The sequence below is a fragment of the Bombyx mori genome, chromosome 27 (genome assembly GCF_030269925.1).
Source record: "Bombyx mori chromosome 27, ASM3026992v2".
NCBI lineage: Eukaryota > Metazoa > Arthropoda > Insecta > Lepidoptera > Bombycidae > Bombyx > Bombyx mori.
The window spans coordinates 10,131,787-10,159,104 of NC_085133.1; the positions used below are offsets into that span (position 1 = coordinate 10,131,787).

The 27,318-nt window shown below is 37.8% G+C and overlaps 1 protein-coding gene across 1 annotated transcript; it reads right to left on the reverse strand.

Moving 5' to 3' along the window:
* Window positions 1-1,367: 1,367 nt before the first annotated feature.
* LOC101744198 (solute carrier family 41 member 1) lies at window positions 1,368-22,660 on the reverse strand. Its single transcript, XM_038020967.2, has 11 exons — window positions 22,493-22,660; window positions 21,803-21,930; window positions 15,924-16,028; window positions 15,474-15,540; window positions 11,942-12,054; window positions 11,255-11,399; window positions 6,810-6,956; window positions 5,127-5,274; window positions 3,942-4,147; window positions 3,451-3,599; window positions 1,368-2,330 (listed from the first exon to the last, which is right to left on the reverse strand). The coding sequence occupies exons 1-11, from the start codon at window positions 22,494-22,496 to the stop codon at window positions 2,145-2,147; spliced, it is 1,398 nt and encodes a 465-aa protein (XP_037876895.2). The 5' UTR covers window positions 22,497-22,660; the 3' UTR covers window positions 1,368-2,144.
* Between the last annotated feature and the right edge of the window lie 4,658 nt (window positions 22,661-27,318).

Below are 27,318 nucleotides of genomic sequence, written 5' to 3' on the forward strand. Positions count from 1 at the left end.
TAATAATAACAGGATTTATGAAGTTTAATATATAAAAAAAACAATGATATCGGAAGAAAGCGTAATGTTCCTTTTCATATATTTCAAGTCAACAGCATTATTACATACTACATAACAACACGTTATTTATAAATCTCATTTTTTCATATCACATCATTCATACATTCTATGCCTTAATCGCTAAACTATAGGGTCACTTTTGATTTGTGACTGAGAACTTTATCGTTACACGGGATCTTTGTTTATTATAATTCGATAATAAATAAATAAAAACAGTAAATTCTAGAAAACCGCCAACTTTGGAATGTAGATTAAATATCATTTACAGGAACTTGGATTTTGTAAATACCGATAGTGCTTTGGATTGTTGATCATTGAAATTGACAGCTAAATATCACCTAGAATATTTGTTTTCTATTAAAAATTCCTAAAGTTCTCATGAAATGCTTTGTTTTAATACTCATTTGATATTTTAGAATAAATAAGTAGGCCTAATTCTATATTATACTATACTATGTATTATTTATATGTTGTACTTTTCATGCTTCATAACTACTTTTATTATTATTGCTAGTAGTAGTATTAAAGTATTGCTATAGCTAGCTTCTGCTAGCAGACCAGTTAAGTTTTTAACGCAATGTTGCAAGAATGTCAATTGTTCCAGAAAAATCCAGACAACAACCGCTTAACTATGGGAGACATATGACAAAGCCTCTGAATGCTAAAGCTGTCAGCATTAAAGATTGCCAATAAGAATTCCGGATTTGACAATTTTGAAAATTTTAAATTGGCAGTTCAGCATGTCGCTCGCTATGTAAGGTTTACCATAAATATTCCTAAAACGATTTGTCCAAAAGAATTCATTCAGCTGTAAAACTATACAAACTAAATTCTATGATGTTGTGCCATATTGTAAGGTCAATGAAGTAGTTAGCTTGGATTCCAAATTTTGGTCAACCTATTTTTTTAACTCGTAAGACAGCTAATATGCTTGCCGCAAAAGTTATAGGAACTAATAATGCCTTGAAAGGCTAACTTCCAGAGGGAACGAGTCTTGGAACTCAATAAGAATTTGATTTTTAACAAAGATAGTTTTTATAAGCAGAGGAATAATTGGATTATTCATCTAACCGTAGGGATTTAATCACGAAAAGCAATTTTGGACAAGAATTGGATTGGAAAAGCTTCACTTGGACGAGAAAGACAATTACAACGTGGCGTCAGTACAAAATTGCACATCGGAACATCTTGTATGAACTATGGAACTATGTTTTTTTTAGTCTATTTGAAGCATCGGTTCTATTAATATTCAAACTGTAAATAAACTCGTTAAAATCGTGTGTTATGTGGAAAAAAATACGAAATCATAAAAAGTACTGTTGATTTAATAATATTAGACTTAAACATTACAATGTCTGTTGGTATACAATTATCGGAAACATTAACTAAAACATTGACATAACTTAAAAATTATTTATTTACAACTATACTAATTTTCATAATTGATCAATGGATTTTAAAATTAATCTATTTGTCAGTTGTCTTTCCGCAGTAAAGCTAATTAAACCTAATTTCGGTTCCCAAATTGCATTAAGCTTCGTTCGCCAGCCATCCTCAGTACGTTGCGCGACCTAAAGTGTCCCTTGAACTTGGAGTCAAATTAAAGCTTAATTTTTTTATTTTAAATCAACTAGATGAACACCTGACGATCTTTAAAAGCGCCTCTGGCGGCGAGGCTCAGTACAAATACATCCAACACGACAAATCACATTCCCAGTACATATCACAGCTCACATCGTCAATGTTGTGTCTTTTTGAGAACAATTCAACGTTTTACGCTCCTTCGAAAGGAACCATTAAAAAAATTATTCAAATACTGTAAGTTTTCCAATAGAATTGGCACCATGATTAATACAACTTATGTCATTATTAAGCTAAGGAAGGGTTTTTTTGGATACAGTTGATACTATATTGGGACAAATAAAATAATTTAGACAGATAAACGCGTGGGAAGATGTCCTTTAGTATCGGGTAAGGGTTCCGTTCAAGGCTACAGATAGCTTGACCCGATTCTCGATCAGGCCTTACGTCTAAGACCTAGAGTCCTAGTTCGGAGAAGGAGATACGTATTCATTTATTGGTTTTCACTGGACATTATTGCCGTATTCCAGTCCGAAGAGGGACAGGATGACGAAGGCGAGTCCCAGGAACACGGAGCCGAGGAGGTCTCCGAGCGCCGTGAGGTAGGGGATGGCGGCATTGTCGGGGTCCTTCTTCCTCTTCCACATGAAGTGGATCACGATGTAGGCCAGGTAAAGGAGCAGCATCACCTGCAATAGCACAACCACATGCCTTAGTTGGTTAGCCCCAATACACATTTCCTTTTTAAAAACGCCGCGATAAAATCGTCACTAAGACGTTTATTATAACTAGTGGTCGCCCGGTAGTCGATTTAAATTATAAGTTTGTACACCATTATGATCCTATCAAAGACTATTTCTTAACATATTTCGCCAAGACTACACTTTAGGTAAATATTAATAAAGACAAAAAACAATATTTAATCTATTCTCAATTTGACCACAGACTATAAGCAATAAGAAAAGTTTGACAAAAAACAAATAGTATGCATGCGTGTATGTGTCAAATACATGGTATTGTGGGTAATGTTTTTATTTATTGATTTAATGTACCTATTTTTTATGCATAATTAAAAAAAATATTAACATTCTGCATTCCGTCTCTATATTCTCTATAAGTGTGGGAAATTTCATACTTCTCTGACCGCACAATTTGCGTAAAAAGGGGTACAAAGTTTTTGCTTCACTTATTAATATATAGATTAGTGTTCAATAGCTAACTGATATTTTTGGTAGTAGTGGATCAATTGTGTGGCTTATTATTAGGAATTTCAAGAACATGTTTCATAAGAAATACATGAGGACCATTTTAAAAAATATTTATACTTTTTTTACTAGTGACTTAGCGCATTGGGTTATGTAGCCTATGCTCCTTTTTCCGTCCAGCGTCCTAGTTCGTAAGGAGAATCTCATATTTCAATATATGATTAGTTTTTGCTTCACGTATTAATATATAGACTAGATGATGACCGAGCTTTGCGCTTTTTTATTTTATTTTTTATAACGCCATCTTGTTGTGTCTTTAAAGCAGTAAAATAGTATTATTATTCGCCAACAGATGTCGGGAAGAGTCACAAAGTTGATTATCGATAAAGTTGATTATTGAAAACACGAATAAAACAACATTTTCTGAAAATAAATCGTTAGCTAGATCGATTTATCGTCCACGAAATCCCCTGTATAATAAATTTTATGAAAATCGTTGGAGCCGTTTCCGAGATTCAGATTATATATATATATATATATATACAAGAATTGCTCGTTTAAAGGTATAAGATAAAGTACAAGAGCTTGACCCTGGCGAGTGTACCTGCAGCAGGGCGCACGTGAGGTACGTGATGCCGAACGCGAACTGGATGGTGACCGTCCCCTGGTACACGAAGTCCGCGACCACCATGAAGATTATCTGCCCGAAGACGGCCAGGATCAGCAGCATGCGAGCCACCTTCGCCGCGGTCGCTGGAAACAATGGACTCGTGAAGATAGCAGATAACAGATTACTAGTGGTAGGACCTCTTGTGAGTCCGCGCGGTTAGGTACCACCGCCCTGCCTAGTTCTGCCGTGAAGCAGTAATGCGTTTCGGTTTGAAGGGTGGGGCAGCCGTTGTAACTATACTTGAGACCTTAGAACTTATATCTTAAGGTGGGTGGCGGCATTTACGTTGTAAATGTCTATAACCATTCAACACCAGGTGGGCTGTGAGCTCGTCCAACCATCTAAGCAATAAAAACAAAAATTGCCTTGTGTTATAGCTTACGGAATGTTATTAGTGCGCACGCGTTGTTAGTAGAAAAACTTACTTCCAAAGAACAAGGTCTTCCAAGGCCACTCAATGATCTTAGTGTTCTCCGGCAGGATCCCGGGGATGGCGGTCTGGTGGAGGTGCGTGGCCAGCCGGGACGACTGTACGCACACCAGGTTCCCCCCGATCCCGTTCACGATCGGCTGGAACACTTCGTACCCTCGGAAGTAATCGACGGCCTGGTCCAGGACTATACCGCCGATACTGAAAACGAAGATGAGTCAAGGATAATAATATAAATATATATGGCAGTGGGCAGGTCACATAGCGCGAAGATCGGACGGCCGATAGGGCAGAAAGATCCTCGAGTAGAGACCACGTACTGGCAAACGCAGTGTGGGACGGCCACCTACCAGATGGACCGACGACCTGGTGAAAATAGCTGGGTCACGTTGGATGCACGTGGCAATGGACCGGCCGCAATCGACACAGTTGGAGAGGCCTATGTTCAGCAGTGGACAGTAGACAGGCTGAGATGATGATGATATGTCGGAGACGGTCATTAGTTTGGTAGCATCAGTTTGGTAGCTAAACGAAACGCAGCACGATTCCCGAGAGATGACGGCACGATTGCGGTATCGTCGGAACTCGCCTAACTTCGTGCTACGACAGAACCTAGCCGATATAGGCGCGTAGACGCCATCACACTTACCAACCAGTCTTCTTGAAGAGCGGTGCCACCATCCTAAAAACTGTCATTCATTTTCGTTTTTCTAACGTCAAGAAAAGATTTCTAAATTGTTCTAAGACAACAAACATGATTGGTGTACTGAATATTTCTCTTAGCTCGATCACCCTATTCGCCCCTACGATGTCTGGCGATGGTGTTAATAATTGTTTTTTTGTTTTTTTCTTTCCCTACCTAAGCTGATAGCCTTGAGAGGCTATGTCAGCGTAACCCTAACTTTAGTAGGTGAGCTCACGGGGCTCAAACCTGACGATGTTGCTAACACGAACCCTAGCAAGAGCCGTGCTTCGCAGAATCTACCACCGGATCGGAAACGCGACCCACTGAGAAGATCCGGCGAGAAACTCAGTGGGCTGTGTCTGAGAGTTAATTTACTCGTCGAGCCCTTCGACGCAGATGGACCGTGAGCTCTTCCACCAATCTAAGCTATAAAAAATAACTTACAGATTTTATGAGAAACTTAAAATAATGAATTAGAAAGAGTGGGAAGCGTACCCGCTTATGAACAGGGCGGAGATGACGGGGGTCCAGCCGCTGGTGAGGACGGTCTTGGTGTACTTGTTCCTCCAAACGATGAACACCCACAGCGGGAGGAGGCTGTAGTACACGCAGATCAACGCGATGGGCTGCCACAGAGACACCTCTGGAAACAAAAATCAAAATCAGCGTCCTGAGTATTTTTTTTTTATTGCTTAGATTGGTGGACGAGCTCACAGCCCACCTGGTGTTAATCTACTGGAGTCCATAGATATTTAGTTCTAAGGTCGGTACAGTTACAACGGGTGCCCTCCCCTTCAAACCGAAACGAATTACTGCTTTACGACAGAAATAGGCAGGGTGGTGGTACCTACCCGCGCGGACTCACAAGAGGCCCTACCACCAGTAAGAAAAGAGTAACTCCTGAAGCTTTCATCCAGTTCTTCGATAATTTCGTCAGCTTGGAGCACGAGAACTAGCTTTCCAGTTCCAATCATTAGGAGAAAAGAGCTTGCAATAACGGTGCTTTTGTTTATTCTTTAACTTATACATAATATGTGCGTATTGTGTTGCTTTTGTTTTTAACTTAAATTTCTAAATTTCTCTTTTTTTATCCTATGTTCACTCATTACTTATATGTGATTTTGATGGAGAGAACATGTTTGGTTATTGTTTTAGCTTAATTTTTTAAATAGTTATATGCTTATGTTGTACTGTTGGTTTCCCAAATAAATAAACTTTAAACACGCATTGTTCGAAGGGATTGCTATCGGCCCTCTGACGTCGGTCTCATAGTGACGTGTTCCTCAGAGCCACCAACATCATTGAAAAATATATTTGGTTTTTCGTATTTGGATGTATTATTTTATGATTGTATGTATGTGTTTTTTTTCTTCTAATATTTTATGGTTAGTAAAAATCAACTTATTTTACATTTATATGCTTAAAAACATTTATATGTTTAGATCTAAAAGAGGAGCTATAAATTAAACATTGTAATACCATTTGTATAATACGTTGACAACTTCATAAAATAATCTTGTTATGTATGCAGGAGAGATCAGTGATTATCTTAAGTACAATTAATTGATTAATTTCCTTTGATTACCAAATACCTATTTTAAAGGATTACGTATTTATTTTACGCCTGTCGATATCACTGTCGCCACTTGATATCAATATTTTCCTCAGTCGAGATGAGGAATAAACTGATTGACTCAAGGGTTTGAAGGAAATTTATGTTCTTACGATACTTTTTCGCCATCTACAAAACAGCTGATTAGCTTATTTGTTGGTGATATTTTATTTAAATTGATTTCATATTTATTTTTCAATACTTTCCCGAAGTTCCAAAGCAGAGCTTTCAACCGATTTCGAGAAAACCTCGAGGTGCTCATTATCATATTCTCGACTGAGTGGAGGTCGAAGCAGTTCTTTCTTTCAACTTCGCCAGTTTTTTCAAAAATGTTTCCTTCTTTCCTGGCAATATGTCCCGAGGGTTCGTTTGAAGCAGTTGCTAGAAAGCCTTGTTTGAGTCTATTCGCTAGACCTAAGAAAAACCTTCGAAGAGTTAGACTGAAGACATGGTAGGCTTGGCTCTGCCCTGGCATTGCTGACGTCCATGGGCGACGGTAACCACTTATCGCCAGGTGGGCCGTACGCTCGTCTGCCTGCGAAGGCAATAACAAAAAAGACACTCACGGATCTGCTCGTACATGTACTGGGCGGTGACGGCTAGCACAGTGTTGCTGACGATGTCTCCGATGGAGGCCGCCAGCGGAGTCGCCACGTTGTCCGGGTTCACCTTGAACCTGTGCGACGCGTATATCACCATTACCATCACGAAATCTGCGAAAAGATTTACATATTTTAAGGTGTCATTATCGAGATGAAAACAACGAAAGAGATGGTGATGGTGGTGATGGATGGTGGTGAAGTGTCCGAGCATTTGGACGCGAGACCGAGCTGTTATACGGGATTCTTACTGGTGGTAGGACCTCTTGTGAGTCCGCGCGGGTAGGTACCACCGCCCTGCCTATTTCTGCCGTGAAGCGGTAATGCGTTTCGGTTTGAAGGGTGGGGCAGCCGCTGCAACTATACTTGAGACCTTAGAGCTTATATCTCAAGGTGGGTGGCGTATTTACGTTGTAGATATCTATGGGCTCCAGTAACCACTTAGCACCAGGTGGGCTGTGAGCTCGTCCACCCATCTAAGTATTAAAAAAAAAATCACCTCTACTAACTAATACAACCTTTTCTAAAGTCAACACTCTCCTCAACTAGCGTCTACCTAATCGACTACGAACTCTTCGTGTATAACTACAATAAACAATAAAGAAAGACACACAACACGACCGACTACTCTGTGTGCTTAGTGTCGAGTTTGCCTCCGTTTGCCGCTAGGGGCGCTGTTCCAACTCCATACAAATTTGAGTTAACTTTTACGCTATCGACAACGTTAAAAAACTCGCACTAAGCACACTGAACTAGTTATTGCCCAAACGATCTGTGAGTCAATTTCAAAACTTTACTTTTCAAACTGTAATAAAATACGTGATAATATTACGGACGTTAGTTACATTACGCGTGTCGTAATTATTATTGAAGCACGCACATTTATTAGAAATTAATTCTAAAAGTATATTATACACATTATCTAGATCACGATATTGAAATATTCTAATGTTTTAGTTAATAATTGATACATTTGTAAGAGCTGTGATGATGAGCATTTATCTTTTTGACGTTTGAATCTTAATGACCGTGTCAGTGTCTCAAACTCAAAATGGTTGAATTCAAGAAACGCCAAAAAACAGAAATAGAAAAACTCAAATCTATTGGAGATATAATCTGGCGAAAGTTGACATCAGGTTATAAGATCAAGTTACTTATTCTACAATTATAATTGACGGCCGTCTGGTGTAGTGGTAAGTGACATGGTCACTACACAAGGTGGTCGCGGGTTCGAATCCCGCCAAGCGAAGATATTTGTATGATAAATATAAAATGCCTTTTCCAGGGTTATGGACGTATATTAAATATACTAATATGTATGTGTATAATAAAAATCTTACATTTATTTCCGTTATCTGGTACCTGTAACACAAGATCTTTACGAGCTTAGTACAGGACCAGTTAACGTGGCGTGATTGTTAGTAAATATTTATTTATTTATTTTTAAAAAAAAGTCACTATTGTATGATATGATAAGAGAACGTTATTGTTATGCCGGTACGAGTAACGCCATCTGTCATCAAAATAGCAGAAACGGAAACTGTAACTAACTAGTAATATCGGGAACGTCCGGGTCATCGTTCTCGTCGAACCCGTCGCTTGCGACGAAGGGCTCGACGAGTATATTAACCCTCAGACAGAGCCCACTGAGTTTCTCGCCGGATCTTCTCAGTGGCTCGCGTTTCCGATCCGGTGGAAGATTCTGCGAAGCACGGCTCTTGCTAGGATTCGTGTTAGCAACGTAGTCAGGTTTGAGCCCCGTGAGCTCACCTACTAGTTAAGGTTACGCTGATATGAGTCTACTATTATCAAAGCCGGCAATGTGACTTTTGGACAATTATGGGTAAATCAGAAAATAGAATTATTGACTTTGTATTCCATTGGCAGTCACAAAACTCTTCTGAACGACATCTTAGATAAATAACAGGTTAAGTATTAACCTTTATTTAATGCAGGTTTTGAACCGTATTCTTTGAAGGAGACGATTATATTCAAATCAATCTGTGTTGACATATCAATAACATTTTTTTGTCCAAATGCACAGATTGCCACCTTTGATAATAGACGACTCATATAGCCTCTCAAGGCTATCAGCTTAGGTAGGAAAAAAAAAGGGAACGTTCGAGAAGTGTAACGCCATCTATTGTCAAACAGCAAAAACGAATATAGAAACGGCTGGTACTATCGGAGATGTTCTCGGAAATTGAGGTAATGCGTCTTGCTACATATTATAAAAGCGCTGCAGAGATGACATTAAGGCTGTCAGTAGCCAGTTCTACTCGGAACGAAACGGCGAATGTAACGCCTGATGTGAAACGCGAGTGAATTGTGATATTGACGCCCAACTTATGTGTGATAACAATTTTATTGATCTTCAATTTATACTTCGATGAAAGTTCTTATTTAATCTGAGCCTCATTTCTTTACATTAACATTATTGTCAATTATAGTCGACTATTATTTTTTTTATGATTGATAGTTTACTGGTGGCCCGAAGGCCTTTCCAGTTTCACCAGGACAGGTGGGCGAGCAAAGGCTCAGCCAAGAGGGGCGGGATTTGCTAACAACTGCCCGAGCGCCTCCGAAGGAGACCTAACAACTCAAGAGCAATTGCTTCGCAAATGAATCTACTACCGGATCGGAATCGCGACCCGCTGAGAAGATCCGGCGAGAAACTCAGCGAGCTGATTCATGGGTTAGGTTGCACGGCGAACTCTTTGTCGAGTTCGACGAGTACGGTTACCGAGGTTCCTAAGCCTGCTCCTAGTGTTAGAGCTGAAGGCGTCTAATGCAAAGGTTATTAGATCTGATTGATCCGTAAGGACGTGTCTAGGGCGTCGACGGTGACTGGCTCCTGCGTGATCAGGATTCGGGGAGTAGTCAGCGGCGGCAACGATAATAGCGGCGGCAACGATAACTATAGTCGACTAGCGACCCGCCCTCGCTTTGCTTCGGAAACGGTAATTTATTATTGATTTCTCCACTATTTGATGGATGTTATTATACACATAAACCTTTCTCTTCAATCACTCTATCTATTAAAAAAAACCGCATCAAAATCCGTTGCGTAGTTTTAAAGATTTAAGCATACATAGGGACAGATATAGGGACAGAGAAAGCGACTTTGTTTTATACTATGTAGTGAAGCCACTCCAAGCTTTCTTAAAGTTCTTGTTTTCAAACTATTGATGTTTTTTTCAAATGTACTGTAATGTAATGTACTGTAAAAACGGAGACCTTAGAACTAATGTCTCGAGGTGGGTGGCGACATTTACGTTGTAGACGTCTATGGGCTCCGATTACCACTTAATACTTCAGTTCTAAGGTCTCAGTGTAGTTACAACGGCTGCCCCAGCCTTCAAACCGAAACGGATTACTGCTTCACGGCAGAAATAGGCAGGGTGGTGGTACCTACTCGTGCGGACTCACAAGACGTCCTACCACCAGTTAAAGTTAAATTATTAAATATTTGAAGATTAAAGAAATAGGCAGGGTGGTGGTATACCTTACCACCACCCTGCCTATTTCTGCCGTGAAGCAGTGTTGCGTTTCGGTTTGAAGGATGGGGCAGCCGTTGTAACTATACTGAGACATTAGAATTTAAATCTAAATAAAAAAAATAAAAAAATCGTTTCGCAATATCTGTTTATTGAGCGTAACAGATTTAGTTAAATTTATGTTTACATGATATTATTTTAACAACCTATATCTATCTTAGTTTTTCTAGTTGTGTTTGTATTCTGTGATACAAACAATTATATTATTTTGTGTGCAATATAGATTTTCGGCAGTTCGATCGTAAATTAATATTTTTATATAATCTATTAATTACATTTGTAGATGTCTATGGACTCCGGTAACCACTTAACACAAGGTGGGCCGTGAGCTCGTTTACCAATCTAAGCAAATTTTTTTTTTATTTTTTTTTTTTTGCTTAGATTGGTGGACGAGCTCACAGCCCACCTGGTGTTAAGTGGTTACTGGAGCCCATAGACATCCACAACGTAAATGCGCCACCCACCCTGAGATACAAGTTCTAAGGTCTCAAGTATAGTTACAACGGCTGCCCCACCCTTCAAACCGAAACGCATTACTGCTTCACGGCAGAAATAAGCAGGGTGGTGGTACCCACCCGCGCGGACTCACAAGAGGTCCTACCACCAGTAAATAAAAAAGCTCTCTTATCACTTTAGGTAAGCATACTAATAGTATTCAGCGGAGGCAGCGGAATGTAACTCATTTCCATGAGCCACGATGATCACTCATCATCAGGTTCAGGCTTTATCATCGTTCATTCATCATTCAGGCTGCAGGTTCGTCGAATCCAAGGTAGCTTAGTGGAAATACCCTACAGCCTCTCCTTTTAAAAAAAAGCATTCTCCCTTATAGCATTGCCCATGCGATCAACTTACCCAACACAAAGCAAGTGGTGGTAGCAGTGAAGACGGCGCACGCGACCAGCAGGAGGACATAGGGCCCGAAGATGGCGCGGTCCGTGATCGTGTTCACCACGATGGCGAATATGGAGACCACAGTCGCAGCCACTATAGCTTGAACCTGATGGAACATATACAAGCTTATCATTTTATACCTCGCCAGAGCTCACAGACACAGGAACTTTTTTACTGGTGGTAAAACCTCTTGTGAGCCCGCACGGGTAAGTACCACCACCCTGCCTATTTCTGCCGTGAAGCAGTAATGCGTTTCGGTTTGAAGGTTGGTGCAGCAGTTTTGACTATACTGAGACCTTAGAACTTATATCTCAAGGTGGTTGGCGCATTTACGATGTAGATGTCTATGGGCTCGAGTAACCATTTAACACCAGGTGGGCTGTGAGCTCGTCCACCCATCTAAGCAATAAATAAATAAAAGAAGTAAATGGAGACCAATCATATCTGTTCACGGTCTTCATTAGTGAGGAAACGAAAAAGAATATAAAGCGGCTCTCCCAACTTCTGTGTCAAAACGGAGACTGCTTCGCAAAGTAAATAAGCAGAGTGGCTGTACCTATCATTGCAATGCTCCTATCACCAGTAGTTACTCCAACTTTCTAAAGATCCCTTTTCGGATATCTGGTAACTATGAACATCGGAACTGACCTGAACCAATGATATGTTTCCAACGACCATCGAGATGACCTCCTTCGTGGAGTCCATGTTGCCCAAATTCGCCTGCGTTGACAGTCGAGATGCGAGACACATGTCCAGGTTACCTTTGGAAGAAAAAAAAAGGAATTAGGCCTTATATGTAGACAATCTCATGGGCCAAACTGTACGAAGGGTCACTGGCCCATGGAAATTATTAATGATGTACTCCTCCAAACAAAAGCCAAGTCTTAAGTGCGTTACATTAACGATTAATGTTTCATTTAGATTAGATTAACAATTTGTTTTGCATTAATAACAAACCATACTCAAAGACCAGTGAAAATGCTTTAATGTTAGGGGGAAGGTAATAGTTCAAATGGCTAGGGATGCACACCAAGATATGCTTTTCGTTTCTCTCATCTCTTTCATCTTTCATCGTTCATCTCTCAAGCGCTAGCAGGTGGCACTGTATTGTCGTAAAATGAAACCCACTGCCAAAACTCAAGATACTGTTATATCATTGCCAAGAAACGTGAAAAAAAAAATATATATTTTTAAGAAATACATGGCAGGTAGCACAGTATTCGAATATCGAAGTTTTTCCCTACCTATTGGCCTATTAGGTAGGGCTAGTTCAGCTACGCTGTGGCTCATAAGCCTCAAACTGAGGGAGTGTTCTAAAACTGGCCTTAGCAAGAGCATTGCTTCGCAGAATCTACCACCGGATCAGAATCGCGATTTACTCAGAGGATCTAGCGAGAAACTCAGTGGGTTTAAACATCGATAAACTTCTTTAGTCCACAGAGCATATAGTATTTACATGCCATATCATACTTAAGAACCTTGTTTTGTCGTCCGTTCTGTGCATTCAAAACATCGGAAATTATAAAAAGAAAATAATAAAACCTGAGATTAAACTGAAAGAGTAGTATTAATCACATGTAAGACTCGGGAAAACTTTAGAAAATACTAAACAGGCTTTTATCATAGCTCATATCACGCAAAGTCTTCCTAAAAGACACGTCTGAAGGTAAATATCCGCGTCTTCCATCGCTTATCAAAACAATAACATTAATACTATCATGTTTGATCTTGACTTTATGTTATTTAGTTTACGATTTCCAACAGAAATGAAATATCTTACGATTTGATGGTCACGGCCGATGATAATTACCCGAGTTTATAGATATCACAGGGCAAAAACCGCCACTCATCTTGAGACATGAGGTTCGAGCCTCAATTGTATTGGAGCGATTACTCCGCTTGTCGAAAGGGTAATATGTGATTGTTTCGCGGTTGTAGTAAGGGGTAAAGTGATACCTTCATATGTGGGCTTAAATCATAGTCTCCCACCAATATTTTGGTAAGATAATAAGGGGCTACTATTGAACCACAACGTAAAAATTCAATTCGTTGTATAAAAAGGCCAGAGTACCAAACCTGCACCTTCCTAAAACAAAAATCGGTTGTCTGTAAAGTCGGTTTACTGACGATAGTTGAACGTGACAACGTCATAAGAAAATACTGATGGAATGGTTTCATTTTTCAAAACAAAATTTTAATTTTATTTGTTTGATAGATATTTTGTATGGACAATTGACACCACATTCACTTTTCACTGAACTTCATACTTGACGAGAACATGTAAATGTATTATTGTATAGCAGCTGTCGACGTGGATGCATCGCTCACTCAAGTAGGAGAGAGACAGATGTCGAACGCTGCCGAACGCGGAGGCCGATTGTGCCTCTTTGTCGTTCGTTGCGCGCACTCGCTTGCACTTCAAGCCTTAAATGGAACGCCTCAATGAGTCATGTTTTTTCGCGCGTGCAGCCGGCTCCAGCGAATTATAAGACGTTGTGTCACGTCAAAAATTCAACCAAATTATATAAAACCTATTTTGCAATCTGATTCTAGCATTTGCATTCCAATTCCAAATACTCATCTAAATAAAGGACCCATAATAATTAAGCAAAATTAATCACGACTAATAACTGCATAATGATAAACAAAATAGAATTACAACAATAAAATAAATCCTCATTTATCAGCGAGGGTCAAAATAAAGATGACAGAGTCAAACGACAATGGCAGATAATTATCCTACATTTTAAATAATTGTGTGACAATCTCTAGAGCTATTGAAGTTAATGACATGTGTTTTGTGAGCTAACGATCGTGTGCGGATGTTGACAATTTGACGAAGGTTCAGGGAACAGTGGCTTCTTTACCCAGTAGCTTGGTCTATGTCATGAACCTTGGTTTCGCGAGGAACTGTTATCATTTCCCCATCATACAAATAAGTTTCACCTAATAACCTAATACCTTGCACCGTAATTTGAATCTTTCGATACGAGTTTTATATCATGCTTCTTTTAACCAAGGCGTCATGCTCTCATATAAGTCCAAAGGCAATTACCATTAATACCAAATTACCAAAAAGGCAATTATCATTAATAGGCATCGTAACATGAATCCTATCCAGAGACATCACGTGATATAACTATTTAACTTTATTTCGAGCTGTTTATGACAGTTTCCAGCAGTTATAAAGTAGTTTCGTAGTCCATATACCACCGCCCTGCTTATTTCTGTCGTGAAGCAGTAATGCCTTTCGGTTTGAAGGGCAGGGCAGCCGTTGTAACTACACTTGAGATCTTAGAACTTATATCTCAAGGTGGGTGGCGCATTTACGTTGTAGATGTCTATGGGCTCCAGTAACCACCTAACACCAGGTGGGCTGTGAGCTCGTCCACTCATCTAAGCAATAAATAAAACCGTGGAAACTGGTAAATGAATGTTGAAAATCGCAGTGTGCGTCGCAAACCGTTCTCGGGTGAATCCACTGGTCACCTTCCGATTTGCAGGGGAGAGTCGAGGTAGTGTTATTTTACTCTGATACAAGCAAGTTGGTTAAACAAAGACTTTAATTTCTTGACGGCAAGCACTATAATCTGTATCAGATATAACTTGTTTAGTTGCTGCCAGAACCAAGATAACCGAGAAAGCCAGTTGGAATGGCCGATGTCCATTAGCAACGGCGGCTAATTGCGATAAGGCGGCCTAATAGCTCCTTTGTTGGTAGCGCACGAAAAAATGTTTCAATTGACCGTCATCATGGACCCAATATTCATAATGTCGCATATTGTACTAGCGTCTAGATCAGTGATTCTCAACCTTTTTTTTGTTGCGGCACATATTTAACGATTTCAAAATTTGGCGGCACACAAAAAAAAAAGATAAAAATTATTTACTTACTACAGCACACTGCATATATAGTTTATCAAAAAATTTTAATATACGAAATAAACTAAAATATACCATAATTTTTTTTTTTTTTGCATTTAAATATATATTCATCTTTAAAATATTTTTCTTTTAAAATGATATAATTTAACGATATTAACATTATTATACCTATATATTCGCAAAATTTGGCGGCACACTTTTGAAATTTGGCGGCACACAAAAGTGCCGCGGAACAGTGGTTGAGAATCACTGGTCTAGATAATAATAAAATAGCTTAAAAAATTCTTGAACTCACCCTTTAGTCCTGACAGTGAGGGCACAAGAACGAAAATGGCCGATATGTTTATAAAAACATCCCAATCCTGGAAAATACATACTTTTTATCACACCGGTACTGTAAAGTGACCTAATCAAGAATTTTTCTTTTGGACATTTTAATTGCGCTTTCGTTTATTCCGTTGGGTGATTATTCTTTATCTAGTATTAAGTGATTACCGTGGGCATTAGATATGACAATGGAAATCCCGCTGCTTTCACGACATGAGATGCAAGTCCCATTAGTATACGACTGCCCTAATTTTTAGACCGGAATAAAAATGGCTTTGCGGTAGAAATAATAAGGTAATAAGGGGTTACTGTTACTTGTGGGGATCAGCAATGCCAGAGGGATAGTTTAGACCTTGCCTGTTGTAAATATACGATCTGTCTTAGCTGAACTTATTTTAAATGTGTTGGAGGAACTTACCCTAACTTTGCCGAGCACCAAACCAGCTCCGATGGTACCGCAGCCAGCTATAAAGAAGGGTACAGCTACCTGCATCAATGTGGTCCACAATTTTTCTTCTTTTTCCTGTAAATAAAACAAGGATTAGAAAGATTCTAATGAAAGCATCGGGCGTCTTAGTTGGCGATAAACGGGGTGATTTTTATTATCTTTTTGGCAGTTGATAATCTAAATTTTAGTGCGAATGTTTATATTAATAAAATGTAAACCAAAAAGTCATGAAAGATGAAGTTAAGAAACACCAAAAAAGAAACAGAAAATACTCCCTACAACACGTTGCAGTCGATATACCAATGACGATAAAGCCCAAGTAGGGTTGACGATAGGTAGGCGGCCGTTCGTAAAACATGCCAAAGCTCTATGCAGCTTAATAATATTATAAGCTGCGTCGACTTCGCATAATGTGGGATAAAGACTTGGTGTTTTATTCGACGAGGAATCTGAAACATCCTTCCAGTACCGGGGTATAGGGAGGAGCAAATTTTTAACGTACAATTGTATTTTACCAGTAACCACTTACCACCAGGTGGGTTGTGAGCTTGTCCATCGGTGTATGCAATAAAAAAAATAAAAAAAATCTATAATTATACCTCGCTATTGTATGGTATCAACATAAAATGCTTCGTAACTACACGCAGCATTTTTTTTAATCGTGATAAAATTAATTGCAATTTATATCAAAGTAATTGAGTAATGGTATAAGACCCGAAATTTAATTAATTTAATTTAATAATTTTGTAGTTGACAAAATTATCGATTTAATAATTTAAGAACTGTCATTTTTATCAGGACATCATTTGCATGTAGTGTGTACATTCAAGGATATTTTCTGATTAACAAGCGAATCGTAGTACTTAATTTAGTTAACGCAAATAAGACTGTCTCATCTCTTTTATGGAAATATACCAAAGATCACAGCGAAGTATAGATGCGGGGAAAGAAGAATTTCCCATATTTTTTATTTTTTATTGCGTAGATGGGTGGACGAGCTCACAGCCCACCTGGTGTTAAGTGGTTACTGGAGCCCATAGACATCCACAACGTAAATGCGCCACCCACCTTGAGATACAAGTTCTAAGGTCTCAAGTATAGTTACGACGGCTGCCCCACCCTTCAAACCGAAACGCATTACTGCTTCACGACAGAAATAGGCAGGGTGGTGGTACCCACCCGCGCGGACTCACAAGAAGTCCTACCACCAGTAATTACGCAAATTATAATTTTGCGGGTTTCATTTTTATTACACGATGTTATTCCTTCACCGTGGAAGTCAATCGTGAACATTTCTTGAGTACGTGTTTCATTAGAAAAATTGGTACCCGCCTGCGGGATTCGAACACCGGTGCATCGCTTCAACACGAATGCACCGGACGTCTTATCCGTTAGGCCACGACGACTTCAAGAGTCTAGCATCTGCCTTGTCTATTGTCTCTCCTTTCTTGACTTGTTCAACATTTAGATCTACATAACGACATATTATGTTACCTACATATACACCATTATTTTTTAACTAGCACAAAAATTTGAAGGACTTATTAGGGAAGACATTATTATCATATATGTGACGGAAGAGTCTCATAATACCTTTAAATAGCAAAATTATTATCATTTGTTTATTGTAAAAATCTCACTGAAATCATGGACATATTATTTTACAATCCCTCCATTATAGTTCATTGAACTTCATTGATGGTATTCCATCTTACTCATTCGCATTCGTACTGTCGCACTTGTGACGTAGGTAGCCTTAGACAATAAAACTAAACAAAAGAACATGTGATGTAGTTGGTACTTTATTTAATTTTCTAAATTCTAACCTCTTCTTCATATTCATCCGGGCTTAGGACCGAAAAAATTACCTTTTTACAATTAATTAAATACTTATGTGATTAGAAAACAATAAACAAATATCAAAATAAAATAAGGTATTCTGTACTAAAAGAAAAAAAATTTTTTTTGGCATATTTGTGAAGTTAGAATCAGGTGCTATTTACAATAATTATTTACATAGGTATTATTTACTAAACTTACAAGTATTTCAATTGTCCTTCGAAATGTCCACCACCATTGTCAATACACAGACGGGCTCGTTTCATTAAATTGTTTTTAACGACAGAAGTACGCTTCTCTGTCTTTTCACTTCGTGAATAGCGTCCAATATGCGCTGTTTTAATCATTCGAGCCTAATTGGCTCGCTTCTGTACACACGTCTCTTAATTTCACTCCACAAAAAGAAGTTCATGGGCGTTAATTCTTGAGATTTCCTGTAGTGATATGGATGTAATCCAGCCTTATTAACAATCTTCCAGGCACAGGACTGGCTGATGTTAAGCCGTCGATCAGCGTCATTTGTACTCCGCCGGGGATCCTCTTCAAAATACGCTAGTACATCGTCGTACGGATTTTGTGACAACGCCGGTCTTCCTCGTTCTTGACTATGTGACGGTGCGTGGAGTGAACCGTGATCAAGTAAACGCTGGTAAGCATTTACCACGGTTCGCACATTTGGCTGTCGAGCGTTTGGGTGTCTTCCCTGTACATACGTACAGCTGCACTCGCGTTTTCTCCACTCAAAAAGTACGCACGAAGCATAGCTACATACTCCCGTGATGTGAAGTCATCGCGTCAGGGAAAACTTAAACAAACAACTGTTGCAACGAAAAAAAGCATGCGCACACTTCCTCTAACAATTTAGCACTGTTTTTTGTCGTCGTTGCGGGCTTCGGCGGTGATTCGGCTAAATTCTGTTTTTACTCGGGGTGGTTGGGTCAGCTTTGGGGTCAGCCACCCTGATAATCCTTCAACAATCATTTTCAAACCGATAGAATCAAACGAATTACAACCTATGCATTTTAATAAGGCACCTGTTCTGAATCTTAATACGATATGAATCTTAATACGGATAATTGATTAATTACAATGATAACGACTAGAATGAATTATCGTCCCAATGATCGTTATCGTGATACTCATTTCGCAGCTTATTGCTATCACCAATTAAAATTCTGTAATAACTTGGTCTGTCTGTTCGTTGCTTAATTAGTTGTGCTAAAAACTGTATGTTTGCGTGTCAATTGTGTGCAACTTAAGACCATGTACACTAGATACGTCAGAGGTTAGAATTTGCATGTCTCTCTCTTCCTAGCTATTTTTCTTACACGGTGGTAGGGTCAGCTTTCCTTATACTACTACTCCACTTCGTCTGTCTTCGACATCCTCGTCAGCAACGTTGGATGACCTTGTGTCCTTCAGCACTACATCTTTCCCCCTCGTCTTGGATCTACCTCTAGGTCTCCAACCGTGGAGGTTGAGTGGTAGGGCCAAATTTCTGGTCACGCCGCACATCCACTTTAGCATCTTCATTTCAGCAACTTGAATGGTATTCATGCCCCTTTGGGTTGTCGCCCATACATAAGAACTGGCCTTATTACGGTCTTAAAGATCCCTTGAGTTTGAATTTAAGATCCCTTGCCGTTTGTGAGCTGTGTAGCAGCTTGAGTAGGGTTCAGTAGCTGTTGATAATATAGATGCCAGGCTGATAGGACATCCTTATCCTTGTACAGTTGCTCATCACTTGTTTCTTTAACAGTCCTACATCTAGCGGGATCCTTGTGCTGCGATAGCACTGTTTAGCGAGCTTATATATACATTTTTGACTTTCATTTGTTTCCAGTTGCTCGTAAATGGTCTTTAGGGAATCTGCGCGCTCCATTTTTGCTATTTTCTTAATCTCCTTCTTTATTCTTGGTTCCTTGGTTACAATTGGCATATCAATTGAAATATTATATTTTTATATTTATTTATTGCTTAGATGGGTGGACGACCTCACAGCCTACCCGGTGTTCCCTGACCCCCGAATTCTTCGTTCACACCGCAAATAGTAAAGCTGTAAAGGAGTCGGCCGGCAACATCTTCCGGGAATTATCTAAGCCAGTGAACACATCAATCAAGCTCTTAGACCTTGTCTGGTAACGAATTTGAATTTCAAGTATGCATGTGTCAAAACAAATATGATTACATGATAAGTAGCCGTTTTTTTTTTTGAAATTTCCAAAACCTTAAATTGAAATCGTTAGATCGGAATTTTTACTTATCAAAAACACACGCAATATTTCAAGTGTCTTTTATGTTTTGATGTTGTGATAAGTGCGGGATATTATGTATTTATTGGTTTGGTTACGACTATTTCATACAACCAAAATGCATCATATAGGTATACACCTATAAATGATATATTGTATTATTGTACAACAGTTAGTCTGGCTAATGCTTCAAATCATATATTAATATAGCATAACAGCTAATAGTATTGAAATAATTTAATGTTTATTGCATAATTTATAATATTGTGTACAAACTCAGCACATTTGTCTTGTTTAGTCGTGGCATATGGCTTATGTTACAAGCCAGTTTTAATAAACTATTGCATAGCTTTTATCGCGGGCTTTGAGCGCGGCGACCGAATCAAGAAATTCCATAACGAAAATAAAACCTAACACCCCACACTCCGCCTACCATGTAGCTCGCGTTCAGCACATTCACACGTTGCGCTTGTGTAGTGTTAGTGATTTGTGAATAAGTGCGTGGCGTGACGTCGCACTGCACGCGCATAATGAAAAGTCTGCCCATCTCTCTCTCGCGCGGTCTAGCTTATGAGTGTGAAGGGGACAGTTATTCTTTTGCTTTTGTTAATGTTTATAAATATAGCGTAGTCTTATTTTATTATTGTTTTTTATAATTATTATTTATTTTTATTATTTAATTATTATTGTCTAATTATAATTGCATAAGTTGATCAAAAATGCTATGCAATAGCATTACCGCGGCAGTCCCCAAGTGCCACACGTGTTTTTTTTTTTTGGGTTTTTTTTTGTATCTTTTTAGTTTGTAATGTGTATTGTAGTATGCCTTATAAATAAACTAGCAATACCCGTCCGCTTCTCTGGGCATTTAAAATTAACATTATTATCTCTCACCCCCACAAAGATTCTCATCATTAACGCCCCAGCAATTGGTGTAGGGAGTCCAGCACTCATATAAATACTAGCCTATCCATTAAGTACATGTATTTTCTACATGGATACCAGGTTTCAAGTCAATCGGATGGTTCAGTAGTTATAACGGAACATCCGTAAAAACTACTGTAGATTTATATATTATTATAGATAAATAAAAAATACGTCGTCCATTGCGGCTTGGGTCGCTAGCTGATGCCCGTAAGCCACGATGACCTCTGTCGGTCAGCTCACGTTTGCGTAATTAGAAAACTGCAGTATTGAGTAAATACATAAGAATTGAGTATATACAGTGCAAGAGATACATAGCACAAATTGAGATTTTTCTGCAGCGAAGTATTGGATGGATATTTAAATCGTTAATTAATGAACGAATAACATAACCTTTTTTAAAAGTAACGGAATAGAATATTAATAATCAGTGGACGAACGGTCAACGACCCAACTTATCTACGGCGCTAATGTGCGGTTATTCACCCCGGAGTTTTGCACGCGTTACAATGCGGGCTCACAAAATCTTAACAAGAGACCGCAGTGTACGGTATTTATTCTTAACACTGCACGAATAGATTTATAAAATTTAACCATTTTCATTTACAATAGAGAAAGAGAATAAAGAATAGTGTTCTGTCTAATTCGGTAAGTCTCGAGCAAAGATACTCACTCGGTCCATAGTAGATCTTTTACGTGTATGAATCAATCTAGATCCATTATCTTGGTAGTAGTCCACGAACCTGACTATTGTATGTACTCACGAGAAAATTCTTTGAAGTTCTTAGCTGTGTAATGTTTATTATCACGTTTTCTTGAAACTTGGTCACTCACCCCGGAAAGCGGTTGTTTCTCAGCGTCGGTATCCGGGATCTTTTTCTCTGGGTCCCCGGGACTCTTCAATTCCCCGCAGCTGTTTATCGACGCCATGCTGTAGTGGTTATCAGGGATACCTGTCTCATCTGTAACAAAGTTGACAGTCTATTAAAGATGATGAAATGGTTTGGATTTTTGTTATTGCTAACTTTCGCACGTAGAGAGGCAAAAATATCTAAGATATAGAGAAGGATCACCGGTCCGCTGATGTTAGCTGCTTATCGGAGTCCATAGACCACAACATGAATTGGAATAAGATTGAAGCCTTAATTGTAGTGACACAATAGCCTTCGAATCTAAAACGCATTGCTTTATGGCCAAAATAGAGAAAATCGTTCCAACCACGCGACAAAGCATGCGAAAAGTCTTTACTATCAGGATTGAACTTCTGAGATGGTTGGTGACTTAGCACTTCAAAGAATGTTCTTATATAATGACTTCAAGATTATCCTTCAACTAAATCAGATCGATTCCCCTTTGCTAATTTGTTTTTTGATTATTTTTTTCTGTCCTTATTTGATATCGTATATCATGGCGAACGAAATGATTATATTATTGGAAGGATTATGCGTGGATTGTAAATCCCCCCTTTTCGAAATTGTGATATTTCGCCTTCTAAAAAGTGTAAAGCAGAAATATGTATTTTACCCATTTTACCGGTGGTAGTCTCGTAAGTCCGCGCGGGTAGGTACCACCACCCTGCCAATTTCTGCCGTGAAGCAGGAATGCGGTTCGGTTTGCAGCTTCTTTACTATACTGAGACCTTAGAACTCATATCTCTCAAGGTGGGCGGCAGCATTTACGTTGTATGTAGATCTCTAAAAAAAAATATATGAACGAATACGATTTCCGAAAAACCGGTCATTCGCGAAATTTCTCATAAACTCTCTCTCTCAGACCACAACGGACATGTGGTCTGAGCAGACATGGGCATTTTGCGGGTTTCATTAACCTGTGTCGTATAATTTTATTGGATACTAGCGACACGCTCCGGCGCCGCTCGGGTCTTTAACAAAAAAATCAACGATATTTGACGTTGTTTTATTTTTTTAAATAAAAGAGCACTTATTGCGGCATAACTACAACAGTTAGACATAATATGCTGTCGCGACACTTATGTACGTGTTCTACAAAGTCGTAATATATTATTTTATTCCACCGTCAATAGTTTTCGCAGGGCACGCGATGTAAAGAATATTTTAGGTAATTTTTTTACACTTTGAGTTGCATTATTGGAGTTTTAGTAAATATCCTAAAAATTTTTCAAAAAAGATTATAGCCTATGTCACTCGGGGGTAGTGTAGCTTCCAAACAGTGAAAGAATTTTTCAAATCGGTTCAGTAGTTTCGGAGCCTATTCAATACAAACAAACAAACAAATCTTTCCTCTTTATAATATTACTATAGATATAGAAGTATAGAATTGAGTCGGTTTTATGTGAGACATATCGATGTAGTCACGGGCGCGACAGAAGTCAACTTGCAACATTTCAAAGCATATTTATTACGTGAACAAGATGTCGTGGGAAAAGAGTTATTTTGTCAAAGTGGTATTACTTCAAATATACGGTTTATTAATCGCTTAGTATCTGTGATATAGGGAAATGGAACAAATCCCAAACAGGTCACTTAAGTCTCAGTAAGTTTCCCGCCACTTTATGCATTGTGTAAAAGTGTAATTAAGTTTCGTTAAAAGTTTCAATTACGAATTAGTTAAATTACGTTGCTGATGTCCATGGGCTCCGCTAATCATTTAACGTCAAGTGGGCCGTGAGCTCGTCCAATCATCTAAGCTATAAAATAAAAAAACGTATTGCTTCGCGCTAAAGACACATAGTGGTACCCACTTCTCTAGCGGGCTAACAACACACTGCATGCAAATTCCGCAAACAAAATTTTTTACGGGCTTTATTTGATCAAAAATAATATCTGTATTTCGACACCTCCTACGTACAATATCGTAACTCTATTTTATCAACTTTACAGTATCGCAATTCAAAGTTCTGCAAGCAGATTTTTGATGATAGTGAAGTCAAATCAGCTCATTTAAGAATCAAAATTGGCATACAGATATATTTTTAGGAACGGAATATTACTTCTAAAAAGGTTTTTTGAATTTTTTGCTAGAATTCCTTAAAAGTCACATGCGGTTTTCTACTACGGAAAATATCAATGGTATTTCGTTGTATGTAGTATTTACTATACTTTACGTTGATATATATGTAGGATTAAGTAGGGTATGTTACACGTACGATAACTTACATTGGACCTACTCATATAATAATGTGTCTTGGGTTACAGTTACCATAATATACAATGGAAGAAAGACATTCATAGCATAAGTGCTATTAAGGGGAATAATTAAAATAAAATAATTATCTTCCATTATACTGAAATATAATGTATTTCGTAATCAAAACAGTCCAAATAAACATTCCCTCTAAGAAAATAATCTTAAAATATTAATCAATGGTATTGTTGTTTATTTTAATAGTATGCAGTATTAAGAACATGAAATAAAATCTTTATATTATTATAAAGATTGTATTTATTGTTTTATTAATTTACGGATTGCCTAAATCAATTTGCTTTATCCAAAATAAATAGTATTTTGTTTAAAAAATACTCGAATTATTTAAAAAATGCAATGAAATACTTATATTTATCATTCATTTCATTTTATGACCATTCCTTCGCGGTTGAAGCTGTCCGTTTATGGAATGCGTTACCCTTAAGCGTTAAACAATCGTCCTCGCCGGAAATTTTCAAGTCCAGATTGAAATCGCACTACTTTGCTCCTATGATATAACTGTATAAGTTCCTACTTCTTTTGTATTTTATCTTGTATATTTTTAGTATTTATTTGTATTTAATCGTATGTAAGTTTATCTTATATGGTATTTATTTTTCACATGTGTTTTTAAGTATATATTTTTATGTAAGTTTATTAAGATATAGCACCGTCCAGTTAACTTATTCCTCTCCCTGCAAGGTTGCCTGGAAGAGATCGCTTTCAGCGATAAGGCCGCCGATTTATATACCGACTTTTGTTTTATTACTTTACTGTGTACATATTAAGGTGTTATATAAATAAAGAGTTATTATTATTATTATTATATCTGAAATTTAAAATCAACTAAATAAAATCTCTCTCAAATTTAAAATATAATACATATTATGAATTCTCTATTCATCCCTGCACTCCTTATCAACTAAATAAAAATATCTTTTACTAACAAGAAAAAAATATTTATTCATTACTTGAATATTCGTAAAAAATTCTATCAGTATTGTGCAGTCTCTAAAATCACACAGATTAAAATTTTCAGTACAACAAAATAAAAAGAAATTAATGAAAACTGTCGTTACCAGTATCTGGTAGGCTTTGGACAAAATCATAATGAGCGCTGGGTATGATTTGAGATTTGCACATGCTCATAAATCACCTTTTTTCACCTGAGGTATCATCAGCAGCCTATTGGCATACAGTACATCAATATTGATTACACAGTGTCTCCTGGTAGACGCTTTTATACATAAAGTATGGTAATCTTCGGCAGCGAAATCATATTTATATAATAATTTATATAAATATGATTTAGCTTCAGGTTTTAAACACCTCTCTTATTTTATTCCATTGAACTTTTTCTCCATAAGTACTTTTAACCCCATTGCCCTTTAATTACGTTTTGTAATTAAAAAAATCGGTGTGTTGTAATTCTTGTACAATTTAAGGCTTTCCTTTTTGCTTAGCCCAGCGTACTAAACAAAAACACTCACATGGCGTATAAGCAAGTTTATTCTTGGCACATTTTTCTATTAAGGTGTGAACGCTATCGCCCTCATTTTGGTTATGACCAAATCCTAAAAAACAATGATGTATTGTCACTTTAAAAATAAAAGCGGCAACCGAAGCTTGCTTGTACCTTGATCCTTACGTTTGGAGATGTACTTATATAAGCAACTAGCCACTTCGTTTGCCTCGCGATTCCCTTGGACTTCATGCCACATAAAACAAGTACATTCCTGTTTAGCCACATTAAAAACAGTAAAATTAAACATTTAAAGCTTTCTTTTATAATAAAGGATACTTATATTACCATTTGGAGCAGTAAGAACTTTTGAAAGTCGAAAGTGCCGACTAATAGTTTACCATCTGATACTTTAGCTAGTTCTTTATCGGTCGACTTTTTTTGGCGAGCTATCTCTTTATTTTTAATACGTGGTGTTTCAGATAGTGCCAGACTAGATATTATATTCTTATAGATATGACACTTGTCACATTGGTACTTCTTTGGCATATAAAAACTAATCTTAAAGTATGCATTAACGATGTCGGGATATTGCCGTTCAGAACTAGCTTTTGAAGAGTATGTTAGTGTATTAAATCACTCATTATACAACTCAAACAAGCGATGGAAATTTAGATCTCCGTCTAGGTAAATTTTACTACTTCCTTGGCGAGAGTAATGAGACTCTACAGGCTGAGGAGATTTTATGTGATCGCATATACTTCTAATAACATCCCTAGTTGTTACTTTGCGATGATTAGTATGACGCCCTCGCAGATCCGCTTCTATCAAACCACTTACCTTACCTTTTTCCTAAAGACTTATAGACAAATTGTTTACTTAATGGAAATGTGTTTAGAAACATCTTCTTGTACACAGTTAAATAGTTTTCCTGGTCGTCTAAAACAGCCTTTGGGAATCTATAAATCAAAATAAACCTACGCCTAGATTCCATATCAGTGAAAATCCTTAGTTTTTTGTTTGACAACCAAGTTTTCAATAAAAGCTGCTGCTGCTAAACTGCCTTCCACGGTTTCCTAAATCTTAAAATCTATTGAAAATCAATATTCTTTCATCATCACTCATTTTCGTTGAACATTTTAGTCTGCAGTACATATGACACATAGGACCCAAAATAGGACAAATCCATCAATTGGTTTATCTCATCAATATCTGCCTCAAAAAGGGGGAGGTAACTCTGTAAAAGAAAAACAAAAATATCTTTTTATTAAGATTTTTTGAAAAGAATACTATAGTAAGTTATACTTCATATCGAAGTACAATATCTTAAGTGTGACATAGGATAAAAAAAGTATAGGAAATTCCAATGTAAAATATCGTAAGAGCAGATACGGGACTCGTTTATATTTTTTTCAACAGTAAAGTATTGTAAGTATTTACTTACGATATTTGAGAAGGATCTAACTTCAACGTATAGTATACTATATATATACTTACGATATTTTACTGTGGGTATTATACTAATTCATATTATTATATTTTAAATAAATCATAAAATCATTATTAATATTGTAAAACATATAAATTACCTTGTACCCTCGTAGCACCCTCCACAAAAGGGTTGGATGTACACACATCATCACTATAAGTTGAATTATTAGCGTTTACCGGTTATGGCCAATCAGACGTATCACATTGTTTTACCAGTTTCATTACTGCTTCA

Excerpts from the sequence above, each read along its gene's own strand:
- LOC101744198 (XM_038020967.2), bottom strand. Across the intron at positions 12,055-15,473 it reads CTCACTGTCAGGACTAAAGG|GTAACCTGGACATGTGTCTC; the intron begins GTGAGTTCAAGA and ends TTTCTTCCAAAG. Across the intron at positions 11,400-11,941 it reads GAAACATATCATTGGTTCAG|GTTCAAGCTATAGTGGCTGC; the intron begins GTCAGTTCCGAT and ends ATGTTCCATCAG.